The sequence below is a fragment of the Erinaceus europaeus genome, chromosome 1, assembly GCF_950295315.1.
Source record: "Erinaceus europaeus chromosome 1, mEriEur2.1, whole genome shotgun sequence".
In the NCBI taxonomy this organism is placed as follows: Eukaryota; Metazoa; Chordata; class Mammalia; order Eulipotyphla; family Erinaceidae; genus Erinaceus; species Erinaceus europaeus.
In genome coordinates, this window is record NC_080162.1 from 105,086,342 (window position 1) to 105,108,574 (window position 22,233).

Consider the following 22,233-nt stretch of genomic DNA (forward strand, 5'->3'; position numbering starts at 1 on the left):
TGTATCTTTCCCTAGTGGGACAGGGATCTGGGGAGGTGGGCCTCCAGGACACATGGTGGGGGGTCCTCTGCCCAAGGAAGTCAGGTTGGCATCCTGATATTATCTGGAACCTGGTGACTGAAAAAGTTATACTATTAATACAGAACGAATTATTGACTAATCATGAACCTAAAGGCATGAATATTGCAGGTAATATTTGTGGTCTCCGTTTTGGAAAAAGCTAGTAGGTCTGTTTTAGGTATATTCCAGAGGGCCCTTGACTTTACTAGTTTTTGCCTTTGCCTGCCATCTAATATGCAGGTGGACCCAGGTTATTGTCTGGGGAGATGGTGTCATAGTTGGGAAAAGGTCTAGAAAGCTGGATCAGGGAAGAGAGAGATATTCTTTTAAATTCTTTTGAAAACTTTTTTTTTTTTTTGCCTCCAGGGTTATTGCTGGGGCTCAGTGCCTGCACCATGAATCCACGACTCTAAGAGGCCATTTTCCCCCCTTTTGTTGCCCTTGTTGTTGTAGCCTTGTGGTTATTATTGTTATTGTTGATGTCCTTTATTGTTGGATAGGACAGAGAGAAATGGAGAGAGGAGGGGGAGAGAAGGGCAGACACCTGCAGACCTGCTTCACCACTTGTGAAGCAACTCCTCTACAGGTGGGAAGCTGGGGACTCGAACCGGGGTCCTTATGCTGGTCCTTGTCTTTGTGCCACATGCGCTTAACCTGCTGCGCTACCACCCGACCCTCTTGAAAGAATTCTTTCAAAAAATGTTGATTGTGTCATAAAGAAATCTCTTGAGCTTTCTATCAACCAAGGTCTGCTCAAATGTAACACATTTCCTTTGTAAATTGAGCCTCTGCTGTAACATCAAGAGAGGTGGGCATATCTATAAAAAGTTAATTTTTGAAATGTATACTCCATCAGACTATATATAACATTTAAAAAAGATCCCTGTAACTTTTTTTTAAAGAAAGAAACTGTTGAAGTAAGTCCCACTGGACGACCAAAACGACGAAGTCGAAAGTCAGTAAATTACAGCCAAATAGATGATTTCCCAAATGAACTGGAAAAATTGCTCAGTCAAATACAGCCAGAGGTGGATCGAGAAAGGTGTGAGTCTAAAAATGAATTTAAGTTTCCTATAAATTGTTGATATTTTTCCTACTTATGAATTATATATTCTTGATAGAGCTGTTGTAGAAGTGAATATTCCTACAGAATCTGAAGTTAATCTGAAGCTACAGAATATAATGATGCTCCTTCGTAAATGCTGTAACCATCCATATTTAATTGAGTACCCAATAGACCCCGTCACACAAGAGTTTAAGGTGAATATCATTTAATATATTGTTTGATGTTATTTTGTTTCACTATTATTTAAATTTGCTATAACAAAGGTATAATTCCACATCTTTGCCACCACAAGACTTCTGTGTCCCCATTCCCTCTAATGGAAACTGCAGTAGTTCTCCTAAGATCACAGATTTGGATTGACTTATTTCTGTAATAATATTTATATATATTTGCCCAGTTTTTATGGTCCTGTCTTCTCTCCTAAGTCATACTTATTACTTTTGAGTGTTCATCCCTGATTTTCTACAGTCTTACTTCATTTTAATGGTAGTTGTCAATTTTTCCTTATTCTTTTTTTTTTTTTTTGGTAGTGTTCACCTTGTCAAAAATTAATAAAGCCTGCTGACCAGGAAGGTGGCACTGTGATGGAATTCTGAATTTAATCAGTGCAATCATGAGGTCTTGAGTTTGATTCTTGGTGTTGTACATGACAGTAACACTCTGGTATCCTGTTTTGTGGAATAAATCTTTTTTAAAAAACATACTTATTTTACCAGAGCATTGTTCATCTCTGGCTTATGGTAGTGTGGGGAATTGAGCCTGGGACTTTGAAGCTTCAGGCATGAGAGTCTCTTTGAATAACCATTATGCTATCTACCCCATCCCTGGAAAAAATCATTCTGTCTGCTCAGTACATGAATCTCAATAGCAAGGAATTAAAAAACTATTGCTATTGTCACATGTTACCATGTGTTACAACCTGGATTTAAGCTCTGGGTCCCAACCAGCATGGTGGAGCAGTGCTGCTAGTGTCTCACTTTCTCTCTGTTTCAGTCTTACTTTCTGTCATAAATAAAGCAATACAAAGGAATTGAAAGCAAGATCAGAAGAGAAGACACTAAGCAGAACCTGGACTTGAGTTGGTGTATTGCACCAAAGTAAAAGACTCTGGAGTGGGTAGTGAGATGAAGTTCAGGTCCTGGAATAGGATGACAGAGGATCTAGTGGAGGGTTATATATTGTTATGTGAAAAACTGGGAAATGTTATGCATGTACAAATTGTATTTACTGTCTACTGTGAAACATTAATCCCCCAATAAAGAAATAAAAGTAAAAATAATACAAAGGAAATAAAAGACCACCAGGAGCAATGGAGTCATCTTGACACTGATGATGAAGTTTCAGTCTTTAAGTGACTGAAACTGCTTTCTTGAGCAGATGATAGAAAAATAATTAAATCACTTATCACTGTTGCTCAGTAACTTGTTTCATAACAGTTTCCAGTAGGACTTCTCACCCCTACCAGTACTAACATTTTGAACTTGGTAATTTTTTTAAAAATATTTATTTATTCCCTTTTGTTGTCCGTGTTGTCTTATTGTAGTTATTACTGATGTTGTTGTTGTTGGATAGGGTGGAGAGAGGAGGAGAAGACAGAGAGGGAGAGAGAAAGACACCTGCAGACCTGCTTCACCGCTTGTGAAGCAACTCCCCTGCAGGTGGGGAGCTGGGGGCTTGAACAGGGATTCTTACTCAGGTCTTTGAGCTTTGTGCCATGTGCGTGCGATTAACCCGCTGCGCTAACACCTGACTCCTGAACTTGGTAATTTTTTAAGGAGGTGCTCTCTTGCCTGTCTAGCAAAAGCCAATACAGTCATACCTTCTCGCTTGTGGCAACCTAAAATGTCTTTAGATATTGCCAAATAGTCTCTAGAGGTAGATAGCCTAAACCTCCCCTCACTTCCTCCACTTCTGTATAAGTACTACATACTAACCGATTGCACCAGTGGAGCTCCAACCTCCTCCACTTCTAACTACTGCATTGTAGTTGTTTGTTGAGTAAGAAAGTGAATCTTTGAGATTATTAATGTGTATGGAAAGTGAGCATTTTCTTTATCTTCAATGTAGAAATTGCTAATAAGCTCTTTGGTTTAATTTTACTGAGAATTCTAGCAATAATTTTCATAAGTAGGTTGTTGAACTTACACTGAGTTATAAAGAATAAACAAACCTCAATTTGGTGTGAAATTACTGGTGTTAATTTCTAGTATATGTCTTCTTGGGAAACAGTAATCCTCTGACTTAGAAAGATAAATAACATAGTCAGATTTTTTAAATTTTAGATTACTCAGTGGTAGAATATAAAATTTGAATCTCTGAAGCCTTAAATTCAGTTATTGATACTGCATATGTTAGATCTGAGTGGTGCTCTTTTAAAATAATTTTATTGGAACTCATTTGCAGTGCTATTGTTCATAGATGGGTATTCTTTGTTCTCTTATTAGAAATGAAATGTTTTTTCATTAAGTACTGAACTGTTCACATGTTTTTACTGACAACTTCTTAATAATTACTGTTTTCTTTTCTTTCCCACTTAATAAGATTGATGAAGAATTGGTAACAAATTCTGGAAAATTCTTAATTTTGGATCGAATGCTGCCAGAACTAAAATCCAGAGGTCATAAGGTGATACTTTTGATTAATTTTTGGTTGCTTAATTACTCTTGCTCAGTATAAATAATATGATATATTTAAATTTCAGGTTCTGCTTTTTTCACAAATGACTAGAATGTTGGATATTTTGATGGATTACTGCCACTTTAGAAATTTCAGCTTTAGCAGACTTGATGGATCTATGTCTTATTCAGCGAGAGAAAAAAATGTAAGACTGCTCATACATATAAAAAATTTTGTGTCCTCTCAATTTCTGAAGTGTTGATCAAAATAAATGTACAAATTGATATAAAAGACCAAAAACTCCATAGTAGGATTAAGACTTAAAACAGTATTTAGTATAAATAAACCTCGGCGTTTTTTCAAATCATATGTATCTTATTTGACACCCTTATAATCTGTTCAGCTACTATTATAATAATATTGAGAGAATGGAGATTTTTTTTTTTTTAGTGATTCTTTTTAAAAATATTTGTTTATTTCTTTTTTGTTGCCCTTGTTTTTATTGTAGTTATTATTGTTGTTGTTATTGATGTCATTGTTGTTGGATAGGACAGAGAGAAATGGAGAAGGGGGGGAGAGAAAACTAGACACCTGAAGACCAGCTTCAGGAGTCACTGTGAAGTGACTCCCTTGCAGGTGGGGAGCCAGGGGCTTTGAACTGGGATCCTTGAGCTGGTCCTTGCACTTTGTGCCACTTAACCCACTGTGCTACCGCCCAGCTCCTGATTCTTTTTTTTTTTAAAAACTTTATTATTTTTTCCCTTTTCTTGCCTTTGTTGTTTACGTCATTGTTATTATTATTGTTGGATAGGACAGAGAGAAATCGAGAAAGGAGGGGAAGATAGAGGGAGAGAGAAAGATAGACACCTGCAGACCTGCTTCACTGCCTGTGAAACAAGGGGAGCTGGGGGCTAGAACTGGGATCCTGATGCTGGTCCCTGCGCTTTCCGCCATGTGCGCTTAATCCGCTGCACCACTACCTAGCTCCCAGAGATTTTTTTTTTTTTAAAGCCAGAGTTGAGCAGTGCTCTGGTAATTAAATAAATAATTTTTTTAAAATACTTATTTACTTTCCCTTTTGTTGCCCTTTTTTTTTATTGTTGTTGCAATTATTGTTGTTATTGATGTCGTCATTCTTAGAAAGGACAGAGAGAAATGGAGAGAGAAGGAGAGAAAGATAGACACCTACAGACCTGCTTCACCGCCTGTAAAGTGACTCCCCTGCAGGTGGGGAGCCGGGGGCTCGAACCGGGATCCTTATGCCGGTCCTTGCACTTTGCACCACCTGCGCTTAACCCAATGAGCTACCACCGGACTCTCTTTTTTTTTTTTAAATTTCTGGGAGCTGGGTTGTGATGAAGGGGAATGAACCTGCGACTTTGGAGCTATAGGCATGAGAATCTCTTTGCATAACCATTATGCTCTCTACCTTTGATTTGGCCTTTTTTAGGTGAGTTTTTAATTTCGTAATTGAATACCATTTCCCTTCTCAGACTTGTCAATTTCTATCTTTCTGTTTTTAGATGCACAACTTCAATACAGATCCGGATGTATTTATTTTTTTAGTGAGTACAAGAGCTGGTGGCCTTGGCATTAATTTGACTGCAGCAGATACAGTTATCATTTATGATAGTGATTGGGTAAGTTGGAATTATAATAACATGCTAATCTTAGTTTTGTATTAATCTTTTGGCTTTAATTCTACATTATTTCAAAGATATATTTGAGAAGGTCTTTGTTTTCAGATATGAATAATTTTATTAAGAAGTGCTTTTTATAAAGATTTAAACATGTTTTACCAATGAAACCACTCTAGAAGTTTCAGTCACAACACTAAATGTTCAGGATTGGATTATACATGTTGACCTGATCTTAACAGTATGAGTTCTTGATATTTTTAACCATATTCTTTATTTTATTTTTAAAGAATCCCCAGTCTGATCTTCAGGCCCAGGATAGATGCCATAGAATTGGTCAGACAAAACCAGTTGTTGTGTATCGTCTTGTTACAGCAAATAGTATTGATCAGAAGATTGTGGAAAGAGCAGCTGCTAAAAGGAAATTGGAAAAATTGATCATTCACAAAAGTAAATAACATTTAGCTGTCTGTTGTGTGTTGTAATTTTTTTTTTTTTTAAAGATTTTACTTATTTATTAATGAGAAAGGTAGGAGGAGAGAAAGAACCAGTCATCACTCTGCTACATGTGCTGCCAGAGATGGAACTCAGGACCTCATGCTTGAGAGGACAATGCTTTATCCACTGTGCCACCTCTTGGACCATGTTGTAAATTAAAAAAAAATAGTATTTATTTATTATTTAGTAGAGACAGAAATTGAGAGGGGAAGGGGAGATAGAGAAGAAGAGGGACACCTGCAGACCTGCTTCACCATTCATTAAGCTTTCCCCCTGCTGGTGGGGATGGAGGGGGGAATCAGGGGCTTGATCCTGGGTCCTTGCACACTGTAATGTGAGTGCTTAAAAAGGTGCGTCACCACCTGGGCCCCCCTCTTATACACCCCCACTGTAAATGTTTTTACTGTTCTTTTTTTTTTTCTATGTCATCAATAAGTTTATTGTCTATCTTAAGTTTCCATAAACAAATCATGGTTTGGTTTTAGCTTTTAGCAGTCTGTTTCTGAGCTCTGAGGAAGCTTGCCTTCTTCTGAGCTACCCTATCTTTCTTCTGGACAAGGGACATCTTGGGACGGTTCCACCTCTTCTTTTTAACTTCTTTCTTGGGCTTCTCATAGATGGGATTCTCTCATACAAGCTTTCTTATACATCTCCTCCATGTCTGGAGTCACGCTGTTCTTGATATATTGAGAGAATTGTTTCTTGTTAGCGTCCTCATCTTACATTAGGTAACACATATAGCCTGCAACATTCTGGCCCATGACGTGCTTCCGATGAACTTCTGCATTGAATTCTTTACTTTCTGAAGCATAGCCAGGAAATCATGTCGTACTGTGAGGGATAGACAAACCTCCGTCCACAGCTCCCTCCCAAAAACTTTATTTCCAGTGGTTGTTCTGGCAAGTCCTGCATCGAAGTAGCAAATGAAGGCACCAGGCTGACCATCAGTGTTTTCTACATTGTATTCATTTCCAGTCACCTCGACTTGGCCTGCATAGGTCTTGTCCATACCAAACCTATTGAGAAGCCTGCGGGCCAGCAGCAGACCAGTACGATATGCAGCAGCATAACTTGTCAGGCCAACCTTCACACCATACTTTGGGAGTTCATGGGCATAAGCTGCACAGTCTATCATGTCTCCTTCAATTCAGGCATAAGCAATCTGACAAATGACATCTCTGTTGGTTACACAAACTATCATCCTGTATTTGGGTGTGTTGTACTTATTCTTATCCAGAATTGCCAAGTGTTTCCAAGCATAGTATTCTTGCTCTCTCAAAACAAATTAGTGTAATTTAATACGGAATTAAATAGTGAGTAATTTGGGTTAGTAAGGCCTAAGATTGGAACCATAGATGTAAAAAAGTGAAAATTAGTGTGTAGATGGAATGGGAAGAAGGATTAAAGACGAATCACATCCTAAACCCTGTCATTGGGATTTTACATGATGCTTAATGTCTTCCTCCCTTAAGTTTTTTTCATTTTATTAATTTTAAAGTTTTTTGTTTTTGAGGTGATTTGGCTTACAAGCTATGTTTTAGAAGTCTGAATTCATCTTTTCAGACGGCAACGTGTGTGCTTAACCAGATGTGCTGTCTCCTGGCCCCAGTCATGGATACTTCCATTGTCCAAAGCAGTTTCCTCATGAACCCTTCCCGTTCTTTCCCCTTACACCCTTGTCCTTCCCATGGAAGAGAAAGTACTATACTGATTTCAGTTACATAGATACGTTTTTCCTTTAACTTTATGCATGGATTCATTTTTATGTGTGTATCTTTGTGCTTTGCCACTTTTTTCAGCATGATATTGTGATTTCTTTTTCTTTTTTCCTTTTTGCTGCCTTTTTGTTCTTTTTATTGTTGTAGTTATTACTGTTGTTGTTATTGATGCAGTCGTTGTTGGATAGGACAGAGAGAAATGGAGAGAGGAGGGGAAGACAAAGGGGGAGAGAGAGACGCAACCTGTGAAGCGACCCCCCTACAGGGGGATCCTCATGCCAGTCATTGCACTTCGCGCCACATGCGCATAACCCGCTACACTACCGCCTGACTTCCGATTTCTTCTTTTTTTTTTTTTTAATTTCTTATTTAAGAAAGGATTAATGAACAAAAACATAAGGTAGGAGGGGTACAACTCCACACAATTCCCACCACCCAATCCCCATAACTCACCCCCTCCCATGATAGCTTTCCCATTCTCTAGCCCTCTGGGAGCATGGACCCAGGGTCGTTGAGGGTTGCAGAAGGTAGAAGGTCTGGCTTCTGTAATTGCTTCCCCTTCTTATTTTTTAATATTTATTCACTTTTGGTGCCCTTTTTGTTTTATTGTTGTAGTTATTATTGATGTTGTCGTTGTTGTTGGACAGGACCGAGAGAAATGGAGAGAGGAGGGGAGACAGAGAGAGAGAAAGACAGATATCTGCACCACCTGTGAAGCGACTCCCCTGCAGGTGGAGAGCTGGGGCTTGAACCGGGATCCTCACGCCGGTCCTTGCACTTGGGGCCACCCACGCTTAACCCACTACGCTACTGCCTGACTCCCCCAATTTCTTATTTTTTTGTGTATTAAAAGTTTATTTCATTTCTCCATTCTCCTGTGATTACCATTAGACATATTTCCAGTTTTTGATTCTTATAAAAAAGCTACTCATATTGTTTGTTGACATATGCATTTACATATTCTTGGTTGCAGTGTGTAGAGTATAATAATTTATATTTCCAACAGCAAATTATATATTTGCCTTCTTTTTTAAAAAAATATTTAGTTATGTATTTCCTTTTGTTGCTCTTGTTGTCATTGTTGGATAGGACAGAGAGAAATGGAGAGAGAGAGGGAAGACGGGGGAGAGAAAGAGAGATACCTGCAGACTTGTTTCACCACCTGTGAAGCGACTCCCCTGCAGGTGGGTAGCCGGGGGCTTGAACTGGGGTCCTTCCACTGGTCCTTGCGCTTTGCACCACCTGCGCTTAACCCACTGCGCTACTGCCTGACTCCCTGCCTTCTTTTCAATACATGACTGTGTTTTTACTATGTGCTCTTAACTCAGTGTGCCACCACTTGGCCCCCATGGCTGTGCTTTTAATTGAAGCCATTTTGTTTACTCATAATATGTTAGTACACTTTTTTATATGAAAAGTATATTTGAATGTTTTTATTTCTATAATTTTTTCCAGATCATTTCAAAGGTGGTCAGTCTGGATTAAACCAGTCTAAGAAGTTCTTAGACCCTAAGGAATTAATGGATTTACTAAAATCTAGGGATTTTGAAAGGTAAGTGCATTTTAATTTTGAAAAAATACAATTTACAGTTTTGATTTGTCATAGATATGAATATTTTGTTTTCTCTAGGGAAGTAAAAGGATCAAGAGAAAAGGTCATTAGTGATAAAGATCTAGAACTATTGTTAGATCGAAGTGATCTCATTGGTGAGTATCGCTTATGCTTTTTTAAAATTTTATTTTCCCTTTTGTTGCCCTTGTTGTTTTTCATTGTTTTTGTAGTTATTATTTTTGTTGTTATTGATGTCATTGTTGTTGGATAGGACAGAGAGAAATGGAGAGAGGAGGGGAAGGCAGGTGGGGAGCTGGGGGCTTGAACCGGGATCCTTACACTGCTCCTTGCACTTTGCGCCACCTGCGCTTAACCCGCTGCACTACCACCCGACTCCCTCGCTTAAGCTTTTTTAGTTTATGTAAACTGAGACATACATGTAGAATAAATATAATATACTCCTTTGTATAAGTTATTCAGCAGTAAGTCAGGATTTGTTTATTTATTTGAGAGAGTAAGAGAGACTATTACTCTGGCATATGTAATGGTGGGAATTGCACTCTGGATCCCATGTTCTGCCATCTCTTTTGACCCCTCCTTCCCTCTCTCCTTTTTTCTTTTTTCTTTATTGAGAAGTTAATGGATTACAGTACAGTTGTTGACATATGGGTACAATTTCTCATTCCCTGTGATAGATTTTTGTAAAACACTCTGACCCCTCAGCTTGGGTCCTTTTCTGCCATTATGCATCAGGACCCTAAAAGTGCCTCCCCCACCCCCATTTTTTCCCATCCAGTTCAATGTTTTCCTTTTTTTCAAACCTTTTTTTCATGTTTTACCCCCCAAATTTTTCTTTAACTTTATTTTATTTGATAGAATAGAGAGATAGGAAGGGGGATATATATATATATAGAGAGAGAGAGATTCCTGCAGCGCTGCTCATGAAGCTTTCCCCCTCCAGGTGAGGACTGATGCCTTCAACCCAGGTCCTTTTGCATAATAACACATGCATTTAACCACATGTTTCACCGCCCCTGGGCTCCCCTGCCCCCAGTTATTTCTATAAAATGTTAAATAGTTTTAGTGGTTGATTCACTGTCTTAATTGCACCCAGCTTCCATATCTTATTTTATATTTTTGCCACTGAGGCTTTGCTCCTCTGCTTTTCCACCACTCCTGGTGGACTTACCATATTTAAAGCACTATAAAAATGATCCTTGAAAGTATAGTCTTGGGCTTACCATATTTAAACCATTGCAGGAGACACCTGTGGCAGGTCCTTTTTAGCTGATTAGCTGATTTGAATTGCAAATCTGGGGAAGATAGTATAATGGTTATGCAAAAAGACATCTATGCCTGAGGCCCTGATCTCCCAGGTCCAATCCCTAGCACCTCTGTAGGCCAGAGCTGGGTGGTCTTTGAAGTATGTAAGAGAGATATCATAAACTTAACCTGTTTTTAAAGTAATGACTTTCCTTTAGCCATTCATTTAAAAATTGTTATTATTATCGTTATTGCTGTTGGATAGGACAGACATAAATTAAGAGAGGACGGGAAAACAGAGAGGGGAAGAGAAAGATAGACACCTGCAGACCCGCTTCACTGCTTGTGAAGCAAGCCCCCATGCAAGTGGGGAGCTGGGGCCTTGAACCAGGATCCTTAAACAGGTCCTTGTGCTTTGCTCCATGTGTGCTTAATTTGCTGTGCTACTGCCCGACCCCCTATTACTGATTTCTTACATTGTTTTGGACATATTTTAAATTTTCTTTCAAAGTTTTTATACTTTAGTAAAATACCTATTCCAATATTTTTCTTGTAGATAAAATGAATTCCTCAGGTCCGATTAAAGAGAAGATGGGGATTTTCAAGATACTAGAAAATTCTGAAGATTCCAGTTCTGAGTGTTTGTTTTAAATTGGAACTAAAGTGTCTAAGAAGTTATTGTTTACATCTACTAATTTACCTTTACTGGCTTTGAAATTCAGATTCTCTCTTTTTTTTTTTTTACTATATCAGTTTACATAATGTAACTACTACCATTGTGTAATTAATAGATAATTTTCTAAACCTTGTTCAGAGCAAAGAACTATTCACATCAAGTTTAGATTCCCACCCCCCCACCCCCCCGACTCTGTAGGACTTTTGGATACAGGCTGATGTGTACTTAACCACTGCCAGAATTATACAGTCTTCCTGTGGAAGTTTAATGTCTTTTATCCTTTCATAGTAGTATAGTTCATGGGTTTTTGGTACTTCAGTATTGGAGTAGACTTTTTGATAGAGGGAAGATTGAGATTTTGTCTTCTGTTGTTTAAGAGATTGTTTGATTTTTATGGTCTATAAAATAGTTTACCAAATAAATGTTCTTTATAATATGATCTCATAAAATTATTTATTTTCAGAAAGATAATGGTGAGTTGGTGAAGTAGTGCACTTGGTTAGTGTTCTGCTTTGCCATGTACTTGACCCAGATTCAACTCTTGCCCCTACCACACTGAAGGAAGTTTTGGTGCTGTGGCCCTTTTTACTTTCTCTCTGCTTCTATTTTAAAAAGATGGAGGGGGCCAGGTGGTGGCATACTTGGTTGAGCATACATTACAATGTGCAAGGACCCAGTTTCCAGCCCATAGTCCTCACCTACGGGGTACAGCATCACAAATGGTGAAGAAGAGCTGCAGGTCTCTATCTGTCTCTTGCTCTCTACCCCCACCCCCCCCATTTCTCAGCCTCTATCCAATTAAAAAGATGAAGAAGGGAGGCAATGGTGTCTTGTCTTTCAATTTTTCATTGAATGCCCTTTGTGCTAGTACTGGGATACAAGAGAAAAGTGATACGATACTGGTGTAAGAGAGCTTCGATCTCTTTGTGGTAGAAAATGAGAGTTTGAAAGCTCAACATACCTGTGTAGAGATTGCAGAGAGAATCATCAAAGATAATTGTTAAAATGCACAATCTCATTGTTTAGATTTTGATGCGTGATCTTGATTCTTAGATGATTCCATGATTGACTCCATCTGTTTCACACATTTCACTGCAATGAGTGTCCCTATTAACCATCATCCCAGCATTCCATATGCTGCCATCCCATCCCTCCACAACTTTTGCTCAGTTTATCACAACCATAATCTCCATGTTAAGGACAATTTCTGATTCACTATATATGCATGGGTAGGTTAAAACATGGAGCAGTTGTAAAGTCACAAAGAATAGTGAAGAGGCCCGTGGTAGCACACCCAGTTGAGTGCACACATTACCATGCTCAAGGACCTAGGTTTAAGGCCGCGGCAGGGCCCCCCCCCACCCCCCCACCCCCCGTTTCCACCTGTAGGGAGAAAGCTTCATGAGTGGTGAAGCTTTACTATCTCTCCCTCCTCTCTGTCCTATCAAATTAAATAAAATAAAGAGAAGAAAAAAAAAAAACTAGTCAAGTAAAACTGGGTAAAAAGTACTGCCTCAGTTTGCCTGAATTAAAGATAAAAGATTTCTAATGAATGTAGCTAGTGCCTTCCAAAAGTAAAGTTTCATCTGTATGCACAAGAAGATAAAGAAAATGAAAGAGTAAAATCTCACCCTTCCCATAGAAGATCAGAAATGTTTTACTTTAGGGGTGGGAGAGAAGGCCAGAGCACTATTCAGAGCACTAGTCAGCTCTGGTTTATGGTGATAGTTGGGACTGAATCTGAGATTTGGGAACCTCAGAAACTAACGTCTTTTTGCATAGCCAGTTTGCTCTGTCTCCCACTATTTGATAAGGACATTGGACAAGTCTCCAGTTCCCCAATTCCCCACCCTTTATAGGGAGAGGGGGTAATAAGAGAAGTACTTGCTTCACTACTTGTAAAGCCTCCTACTTTTAGATGGGGAGTGGAGGCTCAAACCTAGGTCCTTGTACATGGTATTTGCTATAATTTTTGGCTGAAGGAAAGTGGTAGGAGAGACTTTTCACATGGTGTTGAGAAAATTGGGTTGCAGTGTACGAAGGAATGACATTGGACCACCACATACCACTGCACACAAAAGGCAACTCTTAAGTGGACCATAGATGATCAGAAAGCATCAAATACATAGAAGAAAACTATTGACAGAACTCTCCACAACGTTTGCTTCAGAAATGTCTTTTAAGACTCCATTACCTAAAAACAGAAATCAAAAGTAAACCCAAGGGAGTCAGGCAGTAGTACAGTAGGTTAAGCGCAGGTGGCGCAAAGGGCAAGGACCAGCATAAGAATCCCAGCTCAAACCCCCGGCTCCCCTCTTCAGGGGAGTCACTTCACAAGCAGTAAAGCAGGTCTGCAGGTGTCTTATCTTTCCTCCTCTCTTATCATCCTCTCCCCTCTCCATTTCTCTGTCTTATCCAACAACCAACATCAATAACAACAACAATAAAACAAGGGCAACAAAAGGGAATAAAATATTAAAAAAATAATTTAAAAAAACGTGGTGGTCTAGGAGGTGGCACAGTGGATAAGGCTTTGGCCTTTCAAGCATGAGGTCCGGAGTTCAATCCCCAACAGCACATGTACTAGAGTGATGTCTGGTTCTTTCCTATAATTTCTCATGAATAAGTAATAATAAAAAGTAAACCCATGGAACTACATCAAACTGAAAACTTCTGCACAGCAAAGGGAGCTATCACCAAAACAGACACTCCATAGAATGGGGAGTTGGGCGGTAGTGCAGTGGGTTAAGCAGATGTGGCGCAAAGCGCAAGGACTGGCATAAGAATCCCGGTTCGGGGAGTCAGGCGGTAGCGCAGCGGGTTAAGCGCAGGTGGTGCAAAGCGCAAGGACCGTCATAATCCCAGTTCGAGCCCCTGGCTCCCCACCTGCAGGGGAGTCACTTCACAGGTGGTGAAGCAGGTCTGCAGGTATCTTTCTCTCCTCTCTGTCTTCCCCTCCTCTCTACATTTCTCTCTGTCCTATCTAGCAGTGATGACATCAATAACAACAAAAAACCAAGGGCAACAAAAGAAAAATAAATATGAAAAAAAAAATCCCGGTTCAAGCCCTGGCTCCCCACTTGCAGGGGAGTCACTTCACAGGCGATGAAGCCGGTCTGCAGATGTCTTTCCCTCCCCACTCTGTCTTCCCCTCCTCTCTCCATTTCTCTCTGTCCTATCTAACGATATCAACAATAAAAAACAAGGGCAACAAAAGGGAAAATAAGTATATATATATATATATAAAAAGGGGAAGATGGTTATAAACCATACATCAGATAAAGGGGTAGTAACTAAATTAAAGACTTTACAGGGGTGAGGGTGGGGGGGAGAGCATAATGGTTATGCAAAAGATTTTCATGCCTGAGGCTCTGAGGTTCAATTCTCTCTCTCTCTCTCTCTCTCTCTCTATATATATATATATATATATATATATATATATATATAAATGGGGATGGAGATGGATAGAATCTTCAAAGAAGAGATTCAAAGGGACAACAGATATGAAAAAATTCTAAGTGATTATCAGAAATGCTAATCAAAGCCACAATAATACTGATTTGTACCTGTGAGAATGTCACACATTACCAAGGACAGACAAAAGTACTGACGAGAATGTGGGCTAAAAGAAACCCTGATGGGAATGTAAATTGGTCCAGTGGAAAAAATAGTCTGGCAATTTCAGAGTACTAGAAATTGTACCTGTGTTGGCATACCTGGCTGAGCACACCTGTTAACAGTGCTCAAGGATCCAGGTTCATGCCCCTAGCCCCCAACCACAGGGGGGAAGTTTCATGAGCAGTGAAGAAGTATTTTAGGTATCTCTCCCTATCTTCTTCCCTCTTGATTTCTGTCTACTCACTAACTAATAAAATATTAAAAATAAATTGACCTACCCTATGATCTGGCAACCCCTCTCCTGGGGATCTATCTGAAGAAGACAAAAACACCTATCCAAAGAGACCTATATACACCTACGTTCATAGCAGCACAATTTGTAGTAGCCCAAATCTGGAAGCCACCAAGAAGCCCAATGACAGGTGAGTGGTTAAGAAAGTTGTATATATAAACAATTGGATACTTCTCAGCTGTAAAAAATGATGCCATCTCCTTTGCCTTGACTTGAATGGAATTTGAAGTAATAAAGTTAGGTTAAGTGAGATAGGCCAAAAAGAGATGAATGAATGCCAGATGATCTCATTTATAGGTAGAACTTAAATAAGGATGGGGTGGGGGGTCAGGAGATAGCCCAGTATGTTAAGTGTTGAGCTGTGCCGTGGAGAAGAGAGAGAGGAGATCCAGAGTGAAGAGGGAACAGAAATCTTTATTTGTGCTGGCACCTCATAGTTGGGTGAGAGAGAAGCAGGTTGGGCTGCGTGGAGGTAGCAAAAATGGCCCCCTCACGCAGCAACCTTTCCTGCGTCTAAACACCGAAGTGAGGGCCGGCAAGAGAGAGAGGTGCAAGAGAGAGAGGTGCGGAAGAAGGGCTTTTATGGGAGTAGCTCTCGCGGGAATGGGAAGGGGGAGGAGTAACCAAAGCACTCCAAATATTGCGGGGAATAGACAATGCCCTGAGGGCACAACATGGCGGAGCCGAGAATGTCCCAACTCTCAGGGAACTAGCAATAGCCTGAGGGGACAACATGGCAGATGTGACTGCATCTGCACAATTTCCCAGCAGTTAAATGTACATGGCAAGAAGCTCACGGACCCACGTAAGAATCCTGGTTCGAGCCCGCCCCCCTTTTGTCTTTTTCTTGATGTGATGGATCACATTTTATTTGTTTATTTTTGTTAGAGAATGTAGTAGCATTGTCTTAGCATTGGCTTTTATGAACCGTAAAGTTATAGATAACCATAACTTTCCTAAAACTTAATTTTTTTTATTTCCTTTTTATTATTATTAAATTTCTTTTGTACATAAACACCATTCCCACCACCAAAAGAGTGTGTCCCATTCCCCCTCCCCCAGTGAACCAAACAGATACCCTCACCCTCCACCCAGAGATTTTTACTTTGGTGCCTTACTCCAAACGCAGTCAAATCCTACTTTGAGTTTCCCTTTCTGTTCTTTCTCAGCTTCTGTTTATGAGTGGGATCATCCCATACTCATCTTTGTCTTTCTGACTTAGCTCGCTTAGCAACGGATTTCTTTTATGAACTATGAAGAGACTACATTCATGGAATTGACTGGAAGTTTCATAAGTTTATGTAAACAGCCAAATCTTGTGTGTGGAAGACTGAATGTACAAATGGACAGTGGCCTGGTTATATAAAAAAGCAGAACTTTGACCCACAACCTTGCCAGGGAAACAAACCCTTATCTACAATAAACAACTCAGGTAGCCTACTAAAAGCTAGACTTGCAGGAACTCAAATTTCTATCACTAATGACAGTTCAAAAAATAAACAATAGCTGAGAATCAACCTCAATTGTCTAGCACCCAATAACTAGATGCTTCTCTCATTTTGTTCTCTTAATTGGACCAATGAAAGAAAGCCAGACATGCAAGCCTAACCAATAAGTTGCCCCACTCCTAGTTAACTAGACTGCAGCTTCCCCAGGTGGGGCCAATAGCCTTGATCAGAGCACAACTGATCCCCCTCCCCCTCAATACACACACACAAAGCTCTCCCACTCCTCTTCCTGCCTTTGTGTCTTTGTCAAAGTACAAGCAATTACAGTGGTCAGCCTGCTCATTATTGCAAGCTCAAAATAGACAACTTTTCCTTTCTCTCCTTACTGTGTCTTAGTTTATTTCCACAGTACAAATCAGAGATAGAAAGTGGCTCATTGGGAGTTGGGCAGTAGCACAGAGGGTTAAGCGCAAGTGGCCGCAAAGCGCAAGGACCTGCATAGGATCCCGGTTTGAGCCCCTGGCTCCCCACCTGCAGGAGAGTTGCTTCACAGGCAGTGAAGCAGGTCTGTGGGTGTCTGTCTTTCTCTCCCCCTCTCTGTCTTCCCCTCTCTCCATTTCTCTCCGTCATATCCAACAATGACGACATCAACAACAACAATAATAACTACAACAACAATAAAACAAGGGCAACAAACGGAAAAATAAATAAATAAAATATATATCAAAAAGGTTTTCTTAAAAAAAGAAAAGAAAGTGGTTCGTCTTAGAATGTCCCCAGCTATGACTATGGACTGTGAGCTAAGATGACAGGGACCTGAAGGTCATACAGGTTCCTAGGATACATATACATGGGCCCCAGTCAGACCAATGTGGTAAACAGTTAATTGCATATATATGTCAATGGAATAAAAATCACTCATTTGAGTTTTATAAATACAAAATAAAAGAGAAAGAAAGCAGTCATAGGAATATACATTTTCCCTACACCTCATATGTGGGAGCCGTAACCTAGCTCTCAAGTTCCATTCTTCACTCTGACACCATCCTCCCAGATAGTATTTCTAGTCCACTTTCATTTTAGCTAGTAAGCTTAAGAGAAGATAACTAAAAGTCATGGGCTCTTAGGAACATACCTAAAATAGATACCCTATCTTCTCCCCACTCCCCAGCCCCCCCAAGGGCCTCTATTCTCCAGGGCTTTAATCTTAATCTTTACTTGCTGTTTATTAAACATTTTGTCCTGATTTATATTGATATTTTTACTGCCTTTCAGCCACTAGGCTCCAGATGCTATTACAATCCCATCTTGTCATCCCCTGGCAGATGATCTTGTCAATGAGTCTCAGGGCCTCATGTCTCCAGAGCCCTGCCCCACTAGGGAAATACAGAAACAGGCTGGGAGAAGCAATTACAGAAGCTGGAACTCCTTCCTTCTACACCCTGAAAATAATTTTGGTCCATATCCCCTGAGGGGGAGATGTTAGGGGAAGGTGACCAGAGGGCTCTGAAATCCAGGTCTACAGAGACCCTAGACTTTTGAGACCAGAACTGTTGTATTGCCTCATCACTGAGAGGAAGGGAATTTGTAGAACACCCAAGGAAGTCAGGCCTGTTTCTCTTGCTAGAGAGGGAAGAGGAAAACTGAAACACATCCAGAAGTTGTACTAGGTGTAGGTGTGGCTTACAAAGGAAGTGAAGACAGGCTTTCGAAATAAATTAAACTGAGCTAAAACCTGGAAGCGACCCAGGGTGTCCAACAGCAGATGAGTTGCAGAGTACATTGTGGTATATATACACAAAGGAATACTACTCAGCTATTAAAAATGGTGATTTCACCTTCTTTACCTAATTTTGGGTGAAGCTTAAAGGAATAATGTGATGAGAGATCATCCAGAAAGAGAAGAATGAATATGGGATGATCCCACTCATAGACAGAAGTTGAAAAACAAGAACAGAAGGGAAAACACAAGCAGAACTTGGACTGGAGTTGGTGAAAGTAAAAGACTCTGGAGTAGGGGGGAGGGTTCAGATCCTGGAACATGATGGCAAACGAGGACCTGGGGGGGTAGATGGTTATGTGGAAAACTGGGAACTGTTATGTTGGGAAATTATGCAGATGTGGTCGACCATTGGCAGGGCCCACAAAACACTATATTTCTATGCAAGTATTATTTACAGATCCCTACCACGTTATTTCCTCAGGGTATTGCTAATTCAGTTAAAACGGTTGCAACAGTAGCTAAGGACCTAAAACTTAATTTTTTAATTATACATTTATTCCCTTTTGTTGCCCTTGTTTTATTATCGTTGTTGATGTTGTCGTTGGATAGGACAGGGAGAAATGGAGACAGGAGGGGAAGACAGAGGGGAAGAGAAAGATAGACACCTGCAGACCTGCTTCACAGCTTGTGAAGTGACTCCCCTGCAGGTGGGGAGCTGGGGGCTTGAACTGGGATCCTTACACTGGTCCTTACACTTGGCACCACATGCACTTAACCCACTGCGCTACCGCCCAACTCCCTCTTTTTTCTTTTACTAGAGCATTTCTCAGCTCTGGCTTACAGTGATGCAGGAGATTGAACCTGGGATTTTGGAACCTCAAGCATTAAAAACTCTTTGCATAACCATTATGCTATCTACCACACCCATAAATATCCTATTTTAGGCATCTCATTTCATAGATACACTAGTCTTTGCCTGAAGTAAATTTCATGAAACCATAGAGGGACCTGCCAGTGTAAATGCTGGAGCTTCAAATTTCAGTGCTAAATACCTCAACATTTAGTAATAAAAATTGTAGTGAAAATGGTGACATGTGGATAGAGACAGAGAAATTGAGAGGGGGAGAGAGGGAAAGAGACAGAGAGATACCTGCAGCCCTGCTTCATTACTTGTGAAGCTTTCTTCCTACAGGTGGGGACCAGGGGCTTGAACCTGGTTCCTTTAGCACTGTGAGTGCTTAATCAGGTGTGCCAACCCTGGACCCCATGCTTATAATAATCTTTATTATTTTTCATGTCTTTAGTGATATTTAATTTATTCTTGATATTGGTAAAATGTTTTTTTGAGTCAAATTATTTATTTATTTGACAGACATGTGAACAGAGACAGAAAGAAATTGAGAGGGGAGGGAGGGCTATACAGGGATAGAAATAGAAAGAGACCTGCAGCCTTTCCTCACCACTTGTAAATCTTTCCCCTGCAAGTGGAGACCAGGGGCTTGAACCTGAGTCCTTGGACACTAATGTGTATGCTTTTTTTTTTGTTTGTTTTTTTTAATTTACTTATTTATTCCCTTTTGTTGCCCTTGTTTTTTAATGTTATTGTTGTTATTGATGTCGTCGTTGTTGGATAGGACAGAGAAATGGAGAGAGGAGGGGAAGACAGAGAGGGAGAGAGAATGACAGACACCTGCAGACCTACTTCACCGCCTGTGAAATGGCTCCCCTGCAGGTGGGGAGCCAGGGCTCAAACCGGGATCCTCAAGCTGGTCCTTATGTTTGCTACACCTGTGCTTAACCCGCTGCGCTACTGCCTGACTCCCAGTAATGTGTATCCTTAAACAGGTATGCCACTGCCTGACCCTCCTTTCTTTTTCTAAAGGTGGAAACTGATACATTTTTTTTCCCCTTTGTTGATGGGATTAGTAGTTTTCAGTAACTATAGATGTTGACACGTGGATAAAATTTACCATGCCACCCTGGCAGGTGTCTGCATAACACTCACCCCCAACTTAGGACTTTTCCCTCCATCATGCACCAGGTTGCCAAAGCTTTCAGTCTTTTCTCTGCCTTGCTTCCCCAGAATATTTCACTTTGGGATATATAGTACACCAGACCCACTCCAAGTTGTACATTTAAAAAAATTTTTTTCCTCCATGATTATTTTTCCTCCATACCTTTCTTTCACTGGATAGGGCAGAGAAAAATTGAGTGAGAAGGGGGAGATAAGGAAAAAGTGAGACATCTGAAGCTTTTGAACCTTACCCCTCTGCAAGGTGGAACTGGGGAACTTGTAATATGTGTACGTAAATGGCCGCCATTCCACCCCTCTTTATTAATATTAAAAAGACAACCTGGGAGTCGGGCAGTGGCGCCTTGGGTTAAGTGCACTTGGGGCAAAGCACAAGGACCCGCATAAGGATCCTGGTTCGAGCCCCCGGCTTCCCACCTGCGGTGAAGCAGGTCTGCAGGTGTCTTTCCCCCTCTGTCTTCCCCTCCTCTCTCCATTTCTCTCTGTCCTATCCAACAACAACGACATCAATAATCACAACAAGGGCAGTAAAAGGGAAAATAAATATTTAAAAAAAAATTTAAAAAGAAACGTTTTAATTAAAAAAAAAAAAGACAACCAGACCCACATACATATGAATGGTTCGTATGTGACAAAGGAGCTTAGAAAATTTAATGGAGAGAGTCTTTTCAATGAATGGTGTTGGGAAAATTGGGTAGCAACATAGAGAAAACTAAAACAGGGCCGGGCAGTGGCACATCTGGTTAAATGCTCACATTACAGTGTGCAAGGACCCAGGTTCAAGTCCCTGATCCCTACCTGCAGAACGAAAGCTTCACGAGTGGTGAAGCAGGGCTTCAGGTGTCTCTCTGTCTCTCTCCCTCTAGCTCACCCCCTCTCAATTCTCTCTATATCCAATAATAAATAAAAATATTTTTCAAAAGAATGAAACAAGACCAACCGTTTCACCATGCATGCTCTAATGTAATGATAATACTTTATCTCACAGAGTCAACAGTTGTTTATAACAACCATACAGATAACATGTTTCAAGAGGTTGTGTGGCAAATGAAATGCTGGGCCCTTCCTCAAGCATGAAGTCCTGAATTCAGTCCCCAAGACACATGGCATTGCAAGTGCCAGAGTGATGCTCTGGTTTCTCTCCCTCTCTCATAAATGAACGAATGAATGAATGAATAAACCTTTTCTTTAAAAAAAGTAAATAAAGGTTTAGCACTGTGATCCTTATTTTTTTATTATTTATTTATCTATTTATTTGCTTCAGGGTTATCTCTGGGGCTCGATGCCTGCACTACGAATCCACTTCTCCTGGCGCCATTTTTTCCCCTTTTTAAAAAGTTTAAAAAAAATTACCTGTTTGTTGCCCTTGTTTTATTGTAGTTATAATTGTTTTTGTTGTTGATGTCGTCGTTGTTGGATAGGACAGAGAGAAATGGAGAGAGGAGGGGAAGACAGAGAGGGGGAGACAAAGACACCTGCAGACCTGCTTCACTACTTGTGAAGCGACTCCCCTGCAGGTGGGGAGCTGGGGGGCTCAGGATCCTGACATGAGTCCTTGTGCTTGGTGCCACGTGTGCTTAACCTGCTGCGCTACTGCCCGTCACCTCTCGCCCTTTTTTTTCCATTTTTATTGGATAGGATAGTGAGAAATTGAGAGAGGAGGGTGAGAGGGAGAGACACTTGTAGATCTGCTTCACCGCTTATGAGGAAAGCCCCCTGTTGGTGGGGAGCCTGGGTCTCCAAGTAGGATCCTTGTGCAGGCCCTTGCACTAAACCCTGCGCGCTACTGCCCAGCCCCCAACCTTTCTGTTTAATCTTTTATTTTATTTATTTATTCCCTTTTGTTGCCCTTGTTGTTTTATTGTTGTAGTTATTATTGTTGTTGTCGTCGTTGTTGGATAGGACAGAGAGAAACGGAGAGAGGAGGGGAAGACAGAGAGGGGGAGAGAAAGATAGACACCTGCAGACCTGCTTCACCGCCTGTGAAGCGACTCCCCTGCAGGTGGGGAGCCGGGGTTCAAACCGGGATCCTTA

The 22,233-nt window shown here is 40.5% G+C and overlaps 1 protein-coding gene, 1 long non-coding RNA gene and 1 pseudogene across 3 annotated transcripts in view; 1 reads left to right on the forward strand and 2 right to left on the reverse strand.

The window, feature by feature from the left end:
* HELLS (helicase, lymphoid specific) overlaps positions 1–11,525 on the forward strand; it is a 50,258-nt gene extending 38,733 nt beyond the window's left edge. For both annotated transcript variants that reach the window (XM_007535622.3, XM_060192188.1), the window contains 9 exons: positions 963–1,102; positions 1,182–1,320; positions 3,668–3,751; positions 3,828–3,947; positions 5,266–5,382; positions 5,670–5,829; positions 9,051–9,147; positions 9,226–9,302; positions 10,967–11,525. In XM_007535622.3, coding sequence (XP_007535684.3) covers positions 963–1,102; positions 1,182–1,320; positions 3,668–3,751; positions 3,828–3,947; positions 5,266–5,382; positions 5,670–5,829; positions 9,051–9,147; positions 9,226–9,302; positions 10,967–11,061 — 1,029 coding nt within the window. In that variant the 3' untranslated portion in view covers positions 11,062–11,525. The remainder of the gene's footprint in view (positions 1–962; positions 1,103–1,181; positions 1,321–3,667; positions 3,752–3,827; positions 3,948–5,265; positions 5,383–5,669; positions 5,830–9,050; positions 9,148–9,225; positions 9,303–10,966) is intronic.
* The window catches only part of LOC132538952 (uncharacterized), a 310,731-nt gene that overhangs the window by 249,068 nt on the left and 39,430 nt on the right, over positions 1–22,233 (reverse strand). The gene's annotated exons all lie outside the window — the stretch shown is intronic.
* LOC103124866 (large ribosomal subunit protein uL18-like) lies at positions 6,289–7,138 on the reverse strand (annotated as a pseudogene).